The sequence below is a fragment of the Rhinolophus ferrumequinum genome, chromosome 10 (genome assembly GCF_004115265.2).
Source record: "Rhinolophus ferrumequinum isolate MPI-CBG mRhiFer1 chromosome 10, mRhiFer1_v1.p, whole genome shotgun sequence".
Classification (NCBI taxonomy): domain Eukaryota; kingdom Metazoa; phylum Chordata; class Mammalia; order Chiroptera; family Rhinolophidae; genus Rhinolophus; species Rhinolophus ferrumequinum.
The window spans coordinates 4,672,513-4,690,779 of NC_046293.1; the positions used below are offsets into that span (position 1 = coordinate 4,672,513).

At 54.1% G+C, this 18,267-nt stretch overlaps 1 protein-coding gene across 1 annotated transcript; it reads right to left on the reverse strand.

The window, feature by feature from the left end:
* Positions 1-1,758: 1,758 nt before the first annotated feature.
* On the reverse strand, positions 1,759-17,549 carry PNPLA3 (patatin like phospholipase domain containing 3). The gene is given in 10 exon segments (XM_033118403.1): positions 1,759-4,220; positions 4,222-4,255; positions 5,543-5,647; positions 6,601-6,733; positions 7,670-7,879; positions 10,515-10,575; positions 11,690-11,899; positions 13,129-13,194; positions 14,298-14,530; positions 17,243-17,549. Coding segments are annotated over 10 exon segments (1,443 nt in total). The 5' UTR covers positions 17,430-17,549; the 3' UTR covers positions 1,759-4,016.
* Between the last annotated feature and the right edge of the window lie 718 nt (positions 17,550-18,267).

Sequence of the window (18,267 nt, forward strand, 5' to 3'; positions counted from 1 at the left end):
CACACACTGTTACTAACGTTTGACACGTCGCTTCCCGTATTGAAGATCCCTGCCTTTCCGTTGGATGGCACTCGGCAGCAGCATTCACCGTATGTTTTGATCACAACGGAAAGGCTCCGTGTCACACATCACTTCTGGTACGGCAATTTCTGTCAAATGAAAACATTACGGTGTGTCCTCATCCACCTTATTCCCTGGATCTGGCACCGTGTGACTTCTAGCTCTTCCCCAAAGTCAAAATGACCGTGAAAGGTAAACGTTTTGAATCAATTCAGGACATCAAGGCAGCCATGACAGAGCAACTAAAGACACTCACGAGAGGACTTTCAGAACTGCTTCAGAAAGTGGCAAGAACAGGATAAGCGTGTTTGATGCGGGGGTGGGGTGCATGGGGAGATGGGGGGTGGGGGCACGGGTATTTTGAAGGGGATAAATGGCTATGTGTCTTTTACAGTAATAAATTTTTGTTTAAACATTCACCGTTATTTTGTTTAACATTCAATTGTCATGAGGTTGACCTGCAGATTGCAACAGAAGTCATGAGTCAAATAATTCGAGAGTCTAATGTATCCGAGGCACTGGACCAGTGACAGAGGGCACATCGGGAACACAGAGTCACAGCTTTCACAGTCAAACACCGGCTCTGACAGTCACAATACATAGTAACATATTAAAGGCTCTGAGAAGTCCCGCAGTACCTATGCTTGTTCTGCTTCCTTTAACCCAGGAGTTCCTAGATTTATTGGTTTTTGTGTGTGTGGTTTTTTTTGTTGTTTCTGAGGCTTTCTGTGGCCTCAGTACTTCCAGTGCTTTTGCTCCTCTTTTGAGCAAAGGTAGAATTGTATTTCCCTGCCCCCATCCATGTGACTTGCTTTGGTCAACAAGTTGTGAGCTGAAGGGATAGGGGTCACTTCTGGATGAAAACCTTTAAGCACCAAATTCCTCCCCACCCCACCCCCACCTCACCATGGTAATAAGTGACCCTCTAGGGGGTGGGATGGCTTCAGGCTGGGTCAGTCAAGACTGGCGGGTATGTACTATGAGAAATAAACCCTGTAGGGGTTTTTGTTCAACGCAGTATAATCCAGCCTATCCTAACTGATCGAATCACCTAGTGACATCGACCGGTATTCCAGAAAACGTGGTTTAGGAAGTGCTGATCTGGTCCCATCAGAGGTAGACATGCAATTTAGTAACTACACTGGTTCCCTTAAGAAATCAAACCCCACGTCTCAGAGGCCATGAGGGAGGCTGGGTCTTCCCACAGAGGTCACCCATCTGGCTCATGTGACCTGGAAGTTACACAGGACAGCTGATCAGGCAGCTGAGCCCTGAACTGGCCAGGTTAGGTTGGGGTGCGTCCGAGGGATGGTCAGGGGGTAGGTGGGCACGTGGGCCCAACTCTCACCTGAGCCAGAGACTGGGGGGGTGGTCCTCACTCACTTGAGGATCCCCAGCCCCCAGGAGAAGCCGTGCATACTCAGCAGAGCAGGCCCGACCTAAGCCTTGGGGAAGAGCCCGGCACCCAGATGGACAAGGAGCCACTCAGGAGTCTGGGGTCCCACAGGAAGGAGAGGGATTCTAGAAGGCGGGTCTGGTCCACAAGCCCATGAAGCAGTTCACAGGGAGGCCTCCTGGCTTAACAGGGCTGTCTGGAGAAGCAAGGCTGAAACCTCACCTGGGGGAGTTTTAAAGAAGCTCAGCTGTGAGGGAAGAAAAGCAACACCGCGGCTCCTTAGAAAGAACACTGAGAGCAAGTATTTTAAAAATCACATTTATTATGAGTTATAGTCTGACGAAAGTAATATATGGTCACATAGAAATTTGGAAAACACGTATAAGCACAACCAATACGACATAATTACAAACAACGGCATGATGGTAACCACTGTGGGTATTCCGAGGTATGTCCTTTCAGTCCTTTTTCTAGGACACACACATATACGTATCTACACCCACACACTGTATTTTAACACGGGGGCCATGCTGTGCCCCAGGTTTCACTGTTTACCAGGTGGAGACTGCTGTACCCTGGCATTAACTAGACAACTCATGGGTTATTCCTGACAGTGGAATACTCTGAAGTCCAAATGCACCATCAACAGAGGAAGGATTCTATTTCATCAGGTAGGAGGGATGTGAGAGAAACCGCAGCACACCTGGAGAGGTGAGGGCCTGGGGGAGTGGGGAGGGTGGCATTTAAGGCACAAATGGAGGGAGACTTGGCCATTTCTAAAATAGTATTATAGTTCCTTGTCTTAGAGCACACTTTTAAAAATTTATAAAACATATGCTCATTGTAAGAAAGTTGAGTTATTTCAAAACCTATAAAGTTCCAAAGAAACTTATTAGCCATAATCACAAAACTCGCATATACAGAGGGTGCCAAAAAAAAATGTATACACATTTTAAGAAAGGGGAAAAAACTGTATTCCAATTGTCATGCTCAATATATACAGATAACAAAAGATGAATACAAGTCACGTGTATACATTTTCTTGGCACCCCCAGTCTCTCTGTCTCTATGGGAATACACTGGTTATTGTAAAACACTGTGAAAATGTAGTTATGTCTGTGGTTCTGACAGAAAAGCTGATTGGGAAACTTGAGAGTCAGGGGAAGGTGTCAGGGTGGGTCAGAAGGAGCCCAGGTGGGTGTCAGGCAGGCCTCCTCCACCACCAAGCGAGCTCAGCCAGGGACATGCCGTGTTCTGGGGGTCCAGGGAGCCGGGCAACACACCATTCACTTGGGGATCCAATGCTACCAGAACAGAAGCATCACTTGGTGGTCAAGTGCTACCAGAACAGAAGCGTCAGGTGCCCACCCACCCAGGAGACCTGCAGGGGGGTTCACAAGTGGCCCCTGCCTTCTAGGAGTTCACAGCTCAGAACAGCTCAGGCTCAGGTGGAGTTTGCCCGAGAACCACATTCCATTTTAAAGGGTTCATTTTTGCAAGACAGCGCTTTGCCTGAACTTGACTCCAGGACACTCATACAACGCAGGGGAGAGCTGCAGCTTTCTGTCCCAATATTTAGGATTCAGAGCTTATCACTGTTTTTCTTTTTTGTTATATTCCAATGTGTAAGAAAAACAGACGCGCACATTTCCCCTCGAGTTGCAGTACATTGTGACTGCCCACAAATCACACACCTGGGAGAAGGGAGGTCCCTGTCTCTTATTTGTCTCCATTGAGGCTGGGGGAGCACAGAGGATGGGGGCGGGGGGGGGGTGGTGAGAAAAAAGAAAAGCAGACCAGAGGCTTGGGGCAAATAAGTCAAGTTCAAGTTGAGGGTACCAGCGGAAGGGGGCCAAGCCGTCTGGCTCCTGCCTGGGGGGCCTGGGGGCTGTCTTGTGCTCTGGATATTTTTTTAAGACTTGTTCCCGTAACATCTCACTGATTCACATAATACATAATTCAACAGATAATAAGATCTCCTATGTTTTAGACAAAATTCTTTATCAAATATTTAGGCTGGGTTGAAAGGGTGTCGTAAAATGTCAGGAAGTTATTATCTTTTAATGTCCCCTGAGGGAAGTGCCCTTCCTGGAGAAAGATGGCATGCCCTCCCGCCATGCCAACTGCTTCCTGTACGGGGAGATGGAGCACCCTTCTGTCTTCCCTCCAACCCCCAAGACTGCACAAAGGGCAGCTGAACCCCCAGCCACAAGATCCCCCTGTCCAAACACCGGCCATTCTAGAAGGCTTTTTCGGGGACACTCGAGGGCTGCAGGACAGAAATGGTGATGGACCCTCCACACTGAGGGTCGTTTCCCACCCGGCCGTGCGTCAGTATTAGATCTCTTTAACCTCGGGACCACCATATATACCAAAAGCAGCTTCCTAGCTTTATCATAAAGACCAATTGATAGCCTTTGGTTTTAATAAACTGTAAATTCAGCACAGAGGCCAAGATCCATATGTAACAGACATGGGGGATTCCACAGCAGAGTGGAGATAGTTGCACACAGACGGGAAAGGCCTAGCAGCTCGCAAAGAACGTCCTAGACTTGCCTCCTCAAACTCTCCCCCGCTGAGAAAGTGGGGAGGGAGGGGTTGCTCCCACCCCCAGCAGGACTGCTGCCCAGGAAGCTGAGGCCGGACTGGAGGATGGATTACTAGGCAGTCTGCACTTTGCGTCCTGCTGGAGAGTCCACAGGGCCGGTGTCCAGGTCCTTGGGGAGCAGGAGGGCTGAGGTCCCGTGGTGCTCTGGTTTGTGTGGGGAGGGCTGCTGGCTACTTGCCAGCATTTGGGATCTGAAACAAAGAATGCTGACTCAGCAGCCGTCTTCAGTCTCAGAGAGGATGGACGGACGCTGTCTGCCAACGCTTAGTGCACTGCCGAACAGACTCTGGGCGCTGCAGGGTGGCCCAGCCCAAAGCCACACGTTCCTCCGCCCCTCAGTACTTGGCTGATGTCACCAACCTGGGCCTCGAAGCCTATGGCCCTCACAGCCACCTGGACACCTCCCACCGGACATCCACAGGCACGATGGAGCACATCAATTTCCTGCACACAGAGCAGCTCTCCCACCAGGGTGCCCTACCACAGACCTCTCACCCCTCCCAGGCCTCTTCTTTCTAACTAGCTGCCCCACTTCCTCAGAATGCCTGCAGGCACCAGGGCTTGTAACTGGTACCTCCTTCTGGCCCCAGAACCTGTGACATCTCTCAGTCCCACAGGTTCAGCGACCAGACCCTCTCACCCTTGCCTGGGCCAGCGTGGCACCCTCTCGATGGTGACCTTGCTGCCCGTCGGGCTCCAAGGTCTAGTGTCGTCCACAAGCCCACTGCGGTCATTCTCAGTGCAACCCAGATCCTGCCACTCCCTACTTAAACCCTTCCACATGTGCCACAGCAGTAACGACTAAGGGCTCATCTCTGGAAGGCACTCCATGTGTCCCATACTGTGCTAGTGGGTGCCCAAAGCCTCACAGAAACCCAACGAGGAGGTAGGCGAGGGTCAAGGCTGATGAGCAGGCGAGAAAGCCAAGACCTGTGATTTTCAGGGTAAGATCCAATCCTAGTAACCAGAAGAAGGCCCTTTTTACTACGAATCAAGTGTGCAGAATTCAGAAAGCAGCAGCGGTCACCGGGCCATGTCACGAAGCAGACTGCAAAATCTGAGGTCAGAAGGGAGTCTGCTTTAACAGGACCCCAGGCCACAGCCATGGGAAGCCCCGCCTGGCCCCGCCTCTCTCCCTGCCTCACCCCACCCCCCAGAGGCAGGCTTCCAGAGCTACTTCCTTTAGGCCCAGGAACGCTCTCACTTTCCTGGTCTGCACCTGTCCCCTCTACCCCCTCAGCTCTCTCCATCACAGCTGGGCCCAATCGGAGGCTTTCCTGCTGCCCCCGGTGCAGGTTAGCTATACTGGGACCTCTGATTTACTCAGCTGCCTCCCACAGGACAGGGCCCCCTGCATGAAAGGACAAGCTCCTTGCCACCTATCGGGCACTCAGTGGTGCTTCTAGGATAGTGGATGAGGCCTGAGCAAAGGAAAGGAAGGCCCATCCGACCCAAAGCCCCACAGGCAAATCACTTACCTGGAAGTGGGGAGCAGATGATTTATCACTCGGGAACAAATCTGAGAGGTCACCGAATGAAACCACTGGATGTCATCAGGGATATATGGAAGCCACAACACCAGTCTGCAGGGATGAAATCACACAGACACATACACACAGTGTCAGCATGAAGATAAGCCACAACAAAGAGAACAAAACAACAACTGAAGAAAAGGCAGCTAGCTATCTTACAACAATAGCCTTTGTCCCAATTAATGTCCAGGGTCACTTCTAATCCCAGTCTGATGAATTCCCAGAAGGCGGATTTGGGACTAGCCTGCCTAAAAGCCCTAACGGACAGTTAGGCCACTTTTAATTCAGGAAAGCTCAAGGGACTTACATGGAAATGAAAGGAAAATGCTTTAGTTTTTCCAGGAGTCTACTTGTCTGTGGCAAGATGCCCACCAGTCAGTATGCCCACGGTTTGTAATTGAGACCCCACCCCCTCCACTCAGCCCTACTGCGCTCGGCCACATGCCAGCCCAGCAGAGGAAGCCACTGAAGAGGCCCGACCGCTGCTCTCCACAGACTCCCAACTTCCCAGACATAAAAAGGACCCCACGTCTGGGTTTTGATAAATGCTGGAACCCAGAGCAAGGCTGGGTGGGGAAGGGACCTGGGCGGGTTCCCCAAGGGCAGGAGACCCGAGCTGCCTTTTGAAGAATGGGTTGGACTTTAAAAGATGGACTAAAGGACATGCTGGATTAACTCACTAAAAAGAAAGGAAACACCAAAGTAAATCTGAAGAAAGTGGAGGATGAACAAATGCCCAGGGATCCAGCACTCACACGTGTTTGCTGCACGTCCTTCCCTACCATGAATAAGATCCCCAAATAAAAGGGCAGACCTACAAGAAGTGACAGACCTACAGCAGCAATGAGAAAGGAGGTGGCTGGGAAGGGGTCCCCCCCCCCCCGAGGCGCCTGTCGGGGTGTTCCACGTAGACTGAGCTCCATCCCGCTGCACAAGGTGCCAAGCCCTGGGCTTAGGGCCTCCCCCTCTCAGCCCCAGGACACGCAGCCACGCGCAGTGCTCACCTCTGGACCACAGCAATCACAGACTCCACGGGCAGCGTACACGGCAGCATCATGTAGGACATCACCTTAACCGGTAAGGAGTTGCAAATCTTGTTCATGTATCCACCTTGGATTTTAAATATTTCCCTCATTGCTGAAAAACACAATTTGGAGGCGTTATCTCCCACCAGTGTAGAAAGCAAGCCACCTTACCCAGGTGGTGGTTGGAATTTCTATGAAGTACACAACTCTGGCAGCCGAAGAATCTGAAGCATTCACAAATGAGATCAAATGGGGGATACGCTCAGAACAGCCCTTGGACAGCCTACAGGTACCGGGCTCCCAAGTAACGACTCTCTTTTAAACTGACAACTCTTTCTGGAGGTGTGCACAAACTGCTCAGGGAGCTTCGAGAACTCCGTGAACCTCCAGCTGCCAGGATTCCGTCTCCTGCCTAGAACCTCTGGCCTTTATGTCCCCTCGGTAATGACCTCATGATGCCCCAAATCCCGGGAACTTGAGAAGCTGCCGGTTAATGCAACTGCTAGGGCGTCAGCGCCTCAGGGGCAAGGAATGCGTTCTGCTCATCTCTGAATTTCTCCGAACGTCCGATTGGAGGCTTTTGCACACTCATCTGTCCATCTGATATTTGACGGCACCGTTCAATGAAGGGTGAAAACTGTGGGTTTGGAGGGAGGGGCAAATCAGGAGAGGCTCTGTGAGAAAAAAGGCCTTGAGATGGGTAGACAGGCAGAGAACGGTGTTCCAAAAGAACGGGCGGCGCCTGGGGCCGCTGGTATCCAGGGCCTGGGTTAACTCAAACCCAGGCCCTGGGTTAACTCAAAATGAGCTCAGCGGGAGTTTCTTTTCCTCCGGCCATGTCCCCGTGGGAAGGGAGACTGAGCAAAGCACCTGGCTCAGGGGAAGCTGTGCCAAGAGGTGGGGGCCCCAAGGCCCAGTCACTCTGCCCATTTCCTCCCCGTGGTAGCTTCACCGTCCTCCCTCACGCATAGGACAGAAGCCCTTTCAGTTTCTCAATCAGTCACAGAAAATAACATCCTCTCCGGGTTCACCCCTGATGAGTCGGCACCTATAGTGAGCTGGGGCGACAGCGTCTCCAGGATGCTCTCGTCCCAGGGCAGGATGCTGAGATGGTTCAGCAGCTTGTTTTCTGGAGGCTTTGTGGGCCAGGCGGCCACCCCCAGGGAAGCCTCCAGGCTCGTGGTCTCACAGTGGGGCGCAAGGACGTCCTGCTGTGGTAGCGATAAATTCAGGCACGGATGGAGCCTGTTACAGATGCCTGTGAAGGGCACAGAAGAGAAACCATCAGGCGAATTTGGATGGCAGGGGTCATTACGCATCTACCCACCCACCCACCCCATGAGAGGGCGGCTAGCAGCCACCAGAGCTTCAGGCCCCGCCTCCACTCAGTACAGTTGGGGATGGACGCGGGCCGGCATTCATAATGGGGAGAAATGGGGCTTTGAAGCCAGGTAGATTTCAGTCAGCACCTGGCTCGACCACTCACAAGTGGTGTGGGTCCCACAGCCACATGTGGATTCGTGAGGTTGAAACAGGAGGATTATAGCTGGAATAATTTGTGATAGCTGGTATTACACCACTGGGGAAGCCTGCGTTCCAGGCCTCGACTAGGAACTTTACAGTCAGACCTTGCAGCAGCCACTCAACTGCTACCAGCCTCTCTACTTTTCAGCTGAGAAATCAGAAGCACAGAGAGGTTAAGTGATTCGTCCAAGGCCACACAGCCCATCTGTGGCAGAGCTAGATTTGAACCCAGGTCTGACATCAGTGACGGCACTCTTGCATCACACATGTGGTCCTGAACGTAGTACTAGGTAAGGGGGTCTGTGCAACCACTGCCCCCAGGTGCTGGGGCACAATGGCTGACACCAGGGAGTGCCTCCTGCTCTCCCGGAATTGGCACGCTGGTGGGGGCAGGGGTAACGCTGGTTTCAGAGACCCTGGCTCACCTCTTGCTTCCAACCTCATGGTCAAAGGACCAGGGGCTACTCCTGGATACCTGTGTCGTGTTCCCCAGGTTACACCTCCTGTTTATGCTTCTGTCTAGATCTTTCTGGGCCTCTATCAGGCACACTGCTCACCCTCTGAGATTTCACTTTCCCTTAGGTATGTTTCAGAGAATCTGTTCCCAGAGGACAACCCTGCCCCACCCCCACATGTCCTCTGCAGGACCCCAGGGAGGCCGGCCTGGCTGAGAACTGCACTTGGATATCTTAACCCAAACCCAGCCCTGCTGCTGCAAACGCTCAGCCACATACCGGTCTTTAGAATGACTAAGTACCGCCTAGACTCATTTAGTCCAAACTACTCTTGCTACAGATGTCGAAACAGAGGCTGTAGGAGGAGGTGGTGGGCCCAAGTCAGCAAGAAACCTGAATCCACCCCTGCAGGGTCCATCACCATCATTTAGTCCTAGACCACCTCCAAATTGCATCCCCAGTCCAGGCTGCTGTCCCGGACTTTGGACCCTGACATCAGCTGCCTCCTGCACAGCTGCCCCCAAAATGCCCCTGGGGCACCTACATGTCCTACACGGAGCTCCCTTGACTTCCTGCAAACCCTCTCCCTCTGGAGTGCCCTGAACCCGTGGGCAGAGCCCCCTCTCCCCTGACCCCAGCTCCCCAGGCCAACAGTCAGGGCTTCATCCTCGAGTCTTCCTCTTCACAAATCTCCGGTCAGTCCTGTTCCCTCGGGCCCCTTCCCCTACCCCGACCCTGGCCGAGTGTCCCGCTGCCTCACTGCAGCCAGAGGGGCTCTGACCTTCCTCTCTCCTGCTTCAGCAGCCCTCAGTGGCTCCCTACTGCTGCAGGAGGCAAACCCTCCCCAGGCCTGCAAGGCCCAGCCTTGTCCCCTCCGCTGTCCACCTCTCAGTATCCCCCACCCCCTGCCACACCAGTTCCACAACCCTTCTTTTTGTTGCCCAACAGACTACACCCCATTGCCTGCAGGCCTCACTCTCACGCCCCCCCAACCTCCCGTGCCTAGAACGCTCCTATTCATCCTCAAAGTGTCAGCGTGGATTCCCTCCTGGGTGACCCTATAGCATCTCACGTCTTCCTGCCACGGCATTTAGCACACTGGCAGACCTCCGTTTAATGATCTGCACTCCCGACCAGACCGTAAGCTCCGGGAGGGCAGGGCCCGCATCTGCCTCTTCACTGCGGTGTCCCTAGTCCATAGCCAACTGCTTGGGACCCAGAAGGTACACAATCAATATTTGCTGAGCAGATAATATGTGTATGTCCTTGTACCCACACTGTCTTCCTGGTCTTGGCCAAAGACTACTTCAGAGGATCAATACATGAACCAATTCTTCACAGTGAAGAAAACCAGCTCCAAACACATCGACTATTTGGCTCCACTCTAATGTCCCTAGAGCCCAACTCCCACAGCCCACAGGAGCCAGGAGGATTCAAAGGCAGCCACCTGTCCCAGAAAGGTCAGCAGGTCCAGTGGGCGTCCCCCACACCTGGCTGCAGACGATTATTCTCATGGCTCCACTTGGGGCCCATGCCCAGAAACCCTGTTCAATGCCCTCATGAAATTTAAGGTTCACAACAGTTCAAGCAGAAAACAGCAGAACTGTCTGCCTTCAGACAGGCGACACCACGGAAGGAGACAGAGCCCGGGAGCCGTGGCATCCTGGGTTCAAATCCCAGCTCTGCCCCTCAGTGAGTGTGGTCCCTGGCTCGCCTTTCTGAGCCTCCATTTCCCCATCTGTAAAGTGGGGCGAAGATTCCCTATCTCACGAGGCCAATGAGTGGGCTCAGCATGACAGGCAGTGAAAGCCGTGAGCAGCGAGTGACATCGCTCACACCAATCTCTCGGGTTTACCCAGGCTGCTAACAGAAAGCTTAGTAAAAGGGCACATCTGTGTCCCCGCCCATACATACCATTTTCTTCCAAGAACCTGACCGCGTCTCTGTACCCTTGAAAGCACAGCTCTGCAAGCACCTGTAAGCAAATCAAGTGAGTTAGCTGCAGCGGGGGGACATCACTAAGCACCACTTGCGGAAATATCTAAAGTCAGCCAAGACAAAGGGAAGGCTCTGGCAAACTCTGAGCCACTCCCACGTGCCAGGCGCAGCCAGTGAGGTGGGACACAGCAGTCCTCCCCTCCTGTGGACACCCCTCCATGGAGCCTTTGCTGGCACCCCCGCATGCCAGGGGGCCTGTCCCAGTTGTCACTGGACCACTAACAGCTGCCCCCTCTAGTCATCTGCGTACCAACCACGCACGCAGACCAGCTGTGGTGTACGGCCTTTCCTCCAGTGGGAACTCACGCTGGGGGTGCACACGGCACTGCACAGCCTCCTTTGTCCCCGGCACTGCTGGTGGACACAGCCTACAGGTGTTCTTACAGCGTTAGGGTGGTGAGACGTCCTACCACCACCACCAAGAAGGAGTAGACCACCAAGTGCAGTGTGGTTCGTGACCATGGTTGAAAAGAAGAATCATCTGGGTAACTACAAATTATCCTGCCTCCCCAGCTCTACCCAGACCACAGTGGTCCCCTGGAATTCATGGGGGACTGGTTCCAGGACTTCCCTTGGATACCAAAATTCACAGATGCTTTAGTCCCTGATATAAAATGATGTAGGGTTTGCATATAAGCTATGATTGCATATAGGCTATGACCAGGTATGTCTACACATCATTTCACCTGCGTGGATTCAGTGTAGGGCTCAGTAAGTGGCAAATTCAAGCTTTTTTTTTAATGGAAACTTCCGGGATTTATTATTATTATTATTATTATTTTTGATCTGCGGTTGACTGAATCTGCGGATGCTTGAATCCGTGGGTGCAAAACCCATGGACAGAGAGGGCCGACTGTACTTACACCACAGCCCCTGGAAGTGGGACCTGAGTTGCGGTGTTGGTCAAATGTCCCCAGGTGATTCTGGTGATCAGAGTGGGACAGCACTGATCTCCTGGGACAAGGGACTCTTCTCCGAGTTCCTATTCAATGAGGGTCTGTTTCTGTTTGTTTGCATAGAGAACTGGTGGCTCTCCAGGCAAACAGGGAAGCAACGAAGAGCTACACCCCAGAACACAGCCCCCCACTCACCTTGATGTCCGGAGGGAACAATACGTGGCTTAGCAGGTAGACGTTTTCTGAGCAGAGGCGTAGGTTGAGCTGGGTGAAATCCACGTGAAAAAAGTTCGTGGACTTGACCTTAGGGCAGATGTCAGACTCCCCATGGAAGGGGGACACAGTGATGGTCGTCTTGGTATCAGAGATGGGCAAACTGTTAGTCACCCCTCCATCGATGTATCGCTTTTAAGGGAGAAAACAGGACATCCTGTCAGAAGCTCCGGGCTGCTGCTGTATGTGTTTTTCTGTGTTTCATGGGCAGAGGCTTCTCAGAGCTGCAGGCTGATCCTGAGGGAGAACGGGGCTTGGGGATCACTCAGCAAATCCGTACTGAGCATTTCTGTGCCCGGCCAGGGTTGAGGTTGGCACTCAGGAATGCTACAAACTATTGTAGAGATTATGCACTGCACAGAAAGTGCCTGGCAAAGAGGCAGACAGAGGCTGGAGTCCGGCCCATGACCTGACCCCAGGTGGGAGACCACAGGTGTGCCCATGGAGTGTGCAATGGGGACAGTGGGATGCAAACCCTGCCCTAGAAGGCAGGGTTCAGGTCCAGATCCCCTTGCTGCTTGGGAAATCTTGGACAAGATATTTCACCTGTGAGCCCAGTCACTCTCCACACCTTGAAAACGAGAACCAGCGCCTCGAGAGGCTTTAGAGACTTAAATGAAACAGTGAACCTGGGGCCTAGATGGCCTCCAGAAAACGTCGTCTTATCCCCCAACCAGCGGCATTTGGGCTCAGTTACTCTGAGCCTCCATATCCGGCATCCATATCCTTCAACCACCTTCAGCTGGGCAGGAGGGTTTTGGTATAATTTAGACAGTTTGCACCTGTCAAGCCAAAGCCAGCAGCACTCCCCCTATTGGGACAAAACCTTAACTGTCTCCAGAGACTGCCCTAGAACGAGGCTGCCAACCGTCCAGCACAGCCCAGCGTGTAGTCCAGAGGCTGCAGAATAAACACCCCAGCTTCTGCTTGGCTGCCCGCAGCATAGCTGAGCATGAGCTACACATGTTCATGTATTTGTTCAATGGAACCAAACCGCAGCCCTGTTGGCAGCTTCTGCCACAAGCCACGGGCTAAAACGGACAGTCAGTCCAGAGGACTGAAACTCTCAATCCCTAAGAGTAAAGCTCTCCCATAAGCCAGTAAGCGATTCCTAAGCGTCTCCTACTTTGGCATCTATCCACTCATGTGAAGATTAAGTGAACCCGCTTTCCTTACAGACAGCCAGATGAGTGCTTCTGGCTGCGGTTGGTTCTGCTGCCCAGGCAGCCTAGGGCAGGGCAGGGTCAGGGGTGGGGGTGTGGAATCTCTGCCTGAAGGCTGAGAAGCACAAAGCTGTGTGTCTGGGGTCCTGTCGCCTTGCAGACAGGAACTATGCAAACACAGTTCAAAAGCAGACTTACCACACCTCTGAAGGAAGGAGGAATTAAGCCACAGAAGACAGGGATGAAGGAAGTACACACCAAGGCCTGTGAAGACAAAAGGGAATGAAATCAAAGGCTAAAAGAGTCCACCAGTTATTCCCCGGGGCTTTTATAAGACTTCTCCAAGGGAGAAAAGCAATAAGCCTGAAAATGCTCTTTGCACAGAGTAGGTGCTTTACTAAATGAGTTGAATGAACGATGAACCAACCTACACACTTGTATTTCGATCTGCACCTTAACGACACTGTCTGTGGACATCAACTTGCTGTCCCTGTTGCCCAAGAGAGTCACACTGGGCCATCACAAACGGGACCAAGAGTTGCTGACTCACCAATTGACAGGGAAGGGACTCGATCAGAGCTTCACAAATGCTGATAGAATCAGCTGGAAAGCGTGTTGCCCCACAGACTCTGTGCCCCAGCCCAGGATCCTGATGTGACAGGTTGGAGGTGGGGCCTGAGAGTGACGCTGATGCTGCTGGCCTGGGGACCACGCTTTGAGCAGCACCATGCTAGACAGCATCAAGCAAGACGCAACACTGATTCCCTGAGAGGACGGACTCGTGGGAACAGACAGGTGCTGGCTGTCTAGAAACAACATTAAAGGGAAGGGGATACTAGTGCTGAGATGCTGGTGGCTCTGTGCCAGGCTGCTCTCTCGTATAGACCTGTGTGAAGGTGAAATGCAGTCCATGTAAATGTCAGAAAAGGCATCAGCCAAATTAAGTGGTGTTTTAATATCATAAACGCTCTCTGTGCTAGGATCCGAGGACAGAGGCTAGTAAGACAGGCCCCCACTGCGTGGGGCTTCCCTCCGGGGGAACTCATTAAGGAACAGGCATTGTTGGGACAGGGTCCCTGGAGGAGGCAGGTAGGTGGTCAGGAGCCGCGTCTGGAAAGATGGGGAGGTGTGAATTTGAAACCGCAACTGTCCTGAAACACACAGGGTTTCTCTGTGCTATGGCCCAGATCCCCGGAGACACGCCGAATTTAGGTCACTGTGCCGCAGGAAGCACACAGCGTCACGGTCAACCCGGTTTTTGCATCTTAGGAAATGGCGCCGGTGGCCTGCGACAGCCCTCTCTGTTACGTCCCAAATGAAAGAAACAGCCTTTCTTATGTGACAACACCCACACACAAAGCGCTTACGTCCACGACTTCATCTTTCGACTCAAAATCCGACACGAGGACATTTTCCAAGTCAGACACTCTGGTGAGCGAGATGGACACTTTGCCAGAGATGAGCTGGTGAACGTTGGCCGGCAGGTATTTCTGGAGACCGTCTCGGATGTGCTTGCTCAGGTTGAAGGACGGGTGGAAGACACCAAGGTTCCGGTTCCTGGCTCTCCGGACAGCTTCAACGACGACCTGTATCACCTGGTCTGCAGGGGTGGGAGACAAACACACAAGGGGATGCGCCACCCTGGAGGTGGGACTGCTTCGGGACAAGACCAGAAACCAGACGGCAGGGGAGCTGCCAACTGACGCTTCTCTAGGCCTGCGTCCCCGCGAGGCAGCCATCTGTGGCCACGGAGCCCTTGAAATGGGGCTCATCCAAACCGAGATATATAAAAGACACACGGGATTTCAAAGGCTTGGTAGGGGAAAAAATGAATGTAAACTATCTCCGTGATGTTTCATATTGTTTAGACAGGAAGCTGATACTATTTGGGCTATACCGGGAAAATTAAATTAGTTTCACGTGTGTCTTTTACTTTTTCCCACGTGACTACCAGGAAATGTAAAACGACGGACGTGGCTTGCGCGGTATTTCTATGGGACAGCGTGGCTCTAGGCTTTGGCCTTGGGAATGAGTCTCCAGAGGCCTAGGCAAGGTCTCTTCACCTCCACAAAGAGCAGCCAGGGACTCAGCCTTAGCGCTTCAGCGCCCATGGGCCTGACCCTGCAGGAGGACTGACGTGTCTGAGAAGGGAGCAGGACGGGGTGCAGGCGGGGCCTGCAGCTGGAATCCTGCCTCTGCCTCTCACTTGCCGCGTGACTTTGATAGGTCACTTCACTGCCTCTAAGTCTCAGACTGTGCGTTTTGAACGTGGGACAGTATATCGCTACCTTTTGGAGACAGAGGATTAGATCCGCTACCACCTGGATGGTGTTGACCCAGAGGAAGTGCCTGATAAGTAACTAGACTTACCCTTTAACTCTACCGCCAGAATTACCAGACCGTCTAGTGGGCACAGGGGACATTCATGCTCTACCTGACCTCACGCACTGGCCTGGCCCCCTCTGGCTGACCGGCACTGCCCTGGCATGTACGACTACCTGTCCCAGCCAAGACCCAGCCAGTCATTAACTCCTGGAATGTTTAGGCCAGATATGCACGCGCCAGCCTATCCTGATCCACCTCTGCCTTCAACTCAGCTTCCCCTACTCGCATGGCCCCGCTGAATTCAGACAGAAGGGGCACATTTGCACACAGCTGGCAGGCCTGCCAGGCTCTCCTTCTAAGTCAGCTTTGGCTAATGCGCTCCCAGGATCTCTGCCCAAGTCGCAGCCCCTGGGAAATGCTCCTTGGCGGTCCTCCCCTGAAACAGGAGGTTAAAGCAAGAACACGGGGAGCAGCTCCTGCCAAAATCTTCAGACCCATTTTTAGGGACTTCGTGGCTCCTGAGCCTCCCTCTGCTGCAGGGCACAGCCCCAAGCTGTACCTGTCCCCTGACAGTGGGGAACCCCTCTATACTAGAGTAGGTGCACTTCAGAGCATTTGAACCTGGTCCCAATTAAACACTCGACCATGTGGGTGTCTGCAGGTCTCCTTGGGGAACAAGGGCTGGCTTTCAGCACTGCTAACACCCAGGCTGTGTGGACTGGCCATGTGGCCATTCGAATCCTCCCTGAGGTCACATTTCCTGCCCTTTCCTCCTCTCCCCCCGGACGGAGTAGGCAGTAAGGGTGGCCTGTCTCCTAATCCCCACCTCCCCGTCAGCCCAGGATCTGCTCACTGATCCTATCCAATGGCAGGGCTGTGCCCGCTAGCAGGGGATTCCTGGTCACCAGTAGCAGTCCTTCCTGCTGGCCACATCCAACACAGCAGTCCCCGGGTAGAGCACGGAGTAAATCATTAAGGAATCCCAGATAAACTGGAGCTCATAAAGTGCATTATCTTCCCATCTGGGGTCCTGTGGGTGCCCACAGCTCCATGTTGCCACTTGCTGCCGTCCCTGCCCCTGGCTCAGACCCCAGGACAAGGATGCTGTACCCTACCTAGTAGTTTAGGCCAGCTGGACACGTGCCCCACATCCTCCCCTCCCATGGGCACACACAGGGACAGACGTTAGTTGGGACAAGACTCAAACAGGCAGGTTCTCATTTCCAGGGGCACTGAGTAGGGTGTGGAGGGAGTGGGGATGGGGGTGTCCATGGAGCCAGTCCAGCCCCCAAGAAGGGTCTGAAACACTGGAAAAGGAAGAGAGGAGCTAACTTTCTCTCTCTCCCCCAGCCCACGCACATCACCCCTCTCGTTCCCCCAGCCCCTTGGACTCCAAACCGTCAAGTCTGCCCAGGAAGACTCCAAAGAGTTGCCCTCTGCCAGAGACGCACCCAACCCCAACACCCCCAGGGCTGGGCAGCACCAAAGGCGCCCGGGAGGGGACAGGGGAGGTGGTGATGACGTCTCCAGTCCCACAAGTCTCCAGAAGGCGCCCACCTTGGGGGGGGGGCGCACAGGTCAAAGCCCCCCCATTCCTAGTCGGACCCAGGGCAAATCTGCCCTTCACTTAGGCAGCTCAGCTCTCCCAGCGCCTCCCAGCGGATGGCGGGGACCGCGGGGACCAACTCCACCCTCCGCCTCCTGGGTCGCGCGCTCCCTTCTCCCTGTAGCTCCCGAACGACCAGGCTCTCAGTCCCGGGGCAGAGGGGCGTCCTTCAAGGCCGGAGGCCAGAGTGGGGTTAGGGTGGGGAGGTGCTTGGGGTTCCCACGCCCAGAGAGCCGCCCCCCAGGCACTGGACGCAGCGGGGGAGGCACCCGTCTACGGAGGTCCCGGGGCTGTACGCTGCGGTGTCCACGTCCCAGCTCGGCTCCACCGGGCTCCCTGCGACCCTTAGGGGAGGAGCCCCGGCGGCGGCCCTGGACATACCTGGCGGCATCCCCGCGAGGAAGGTGACGCAGTGCAGGGCCCCGGCCGAGGAACCGAAGAACATGCGCGCGTCGCGGAGGAGGTGTGGGGCGCGCTCGCTCAGGCAGCAGGTAGCCCCGATGTGGTAGAAGCCCAGGAAGCCGCAGCCCGTGAAGGACAGGCTCCAGCCGCGCTCGGGATCGTACATTGCGGCGGCGGCTGCGAGTGCGGAGGCAGGGTGCGGGGCGCTGGGTCCGAGGTCCCAGATGTACAGGGCGCCGCCGCTCCGCCCAGCGCCCGCGGGCGCTCTCGGCGGGGCCTCCGAGCAGCGACTCGGGCTTTCCCTGCGTGACGTCAGCCCCGCCGGCCCCGCCCAGCTCGGTCCATGCAAATGAGCTGGCGGGCGGGGCGATCCCGGGCGGGACGCCCACCCTCCTTTCCTCTCGGCGCGGAGCTGGGAGGGCTCACCGGTGGGGGTGGAGGAGGAGAAAGAGGGGAACCTGCGTCTGCGGGAGGGTGGGGAGAGTTTGGCTAACGCCAAGTGACACGGCTGTCTTGGAGAGCGACAGCTCCCTCTTCCGTGCTTTTTCAGCCCTTAAGTCAGGGAAAAAATAGCAGTTGCCCACTTCAGTCCTTTATGTCCTTTTGACACTTTATCATTTCCCTTTTTACACGGGGATAGCAAGCTTTAAGCAGGCACCAGCATATACATAGAACATAATGTGTTTGCTTTGATTTCCTGCAGTTTTGTGGATGATGTCTTCAATTGATGGCAAGTTCCATTTAATGATAGGGACACGAAGTATCCATTTCAAAGGGTCACTGTGAATAACAGGTGCTGCGCGTGGGGGCAGGGCAGTGCAGGAACTTGGGAGTTTGGGAGGCTCAGGCCTAGGTGATTCCTGATGCCTCTAGGACGTGCCTAGGATGCCCGTACCTATGCGTCCAGCGCTGCGCAGTATTTCCACAGCAGCCGTGGAGGGAGAACAGGCATCTGCCCCGAGTGACACAGCCAGCCATCCGGGTCTACTGGGCCATCCTCACCC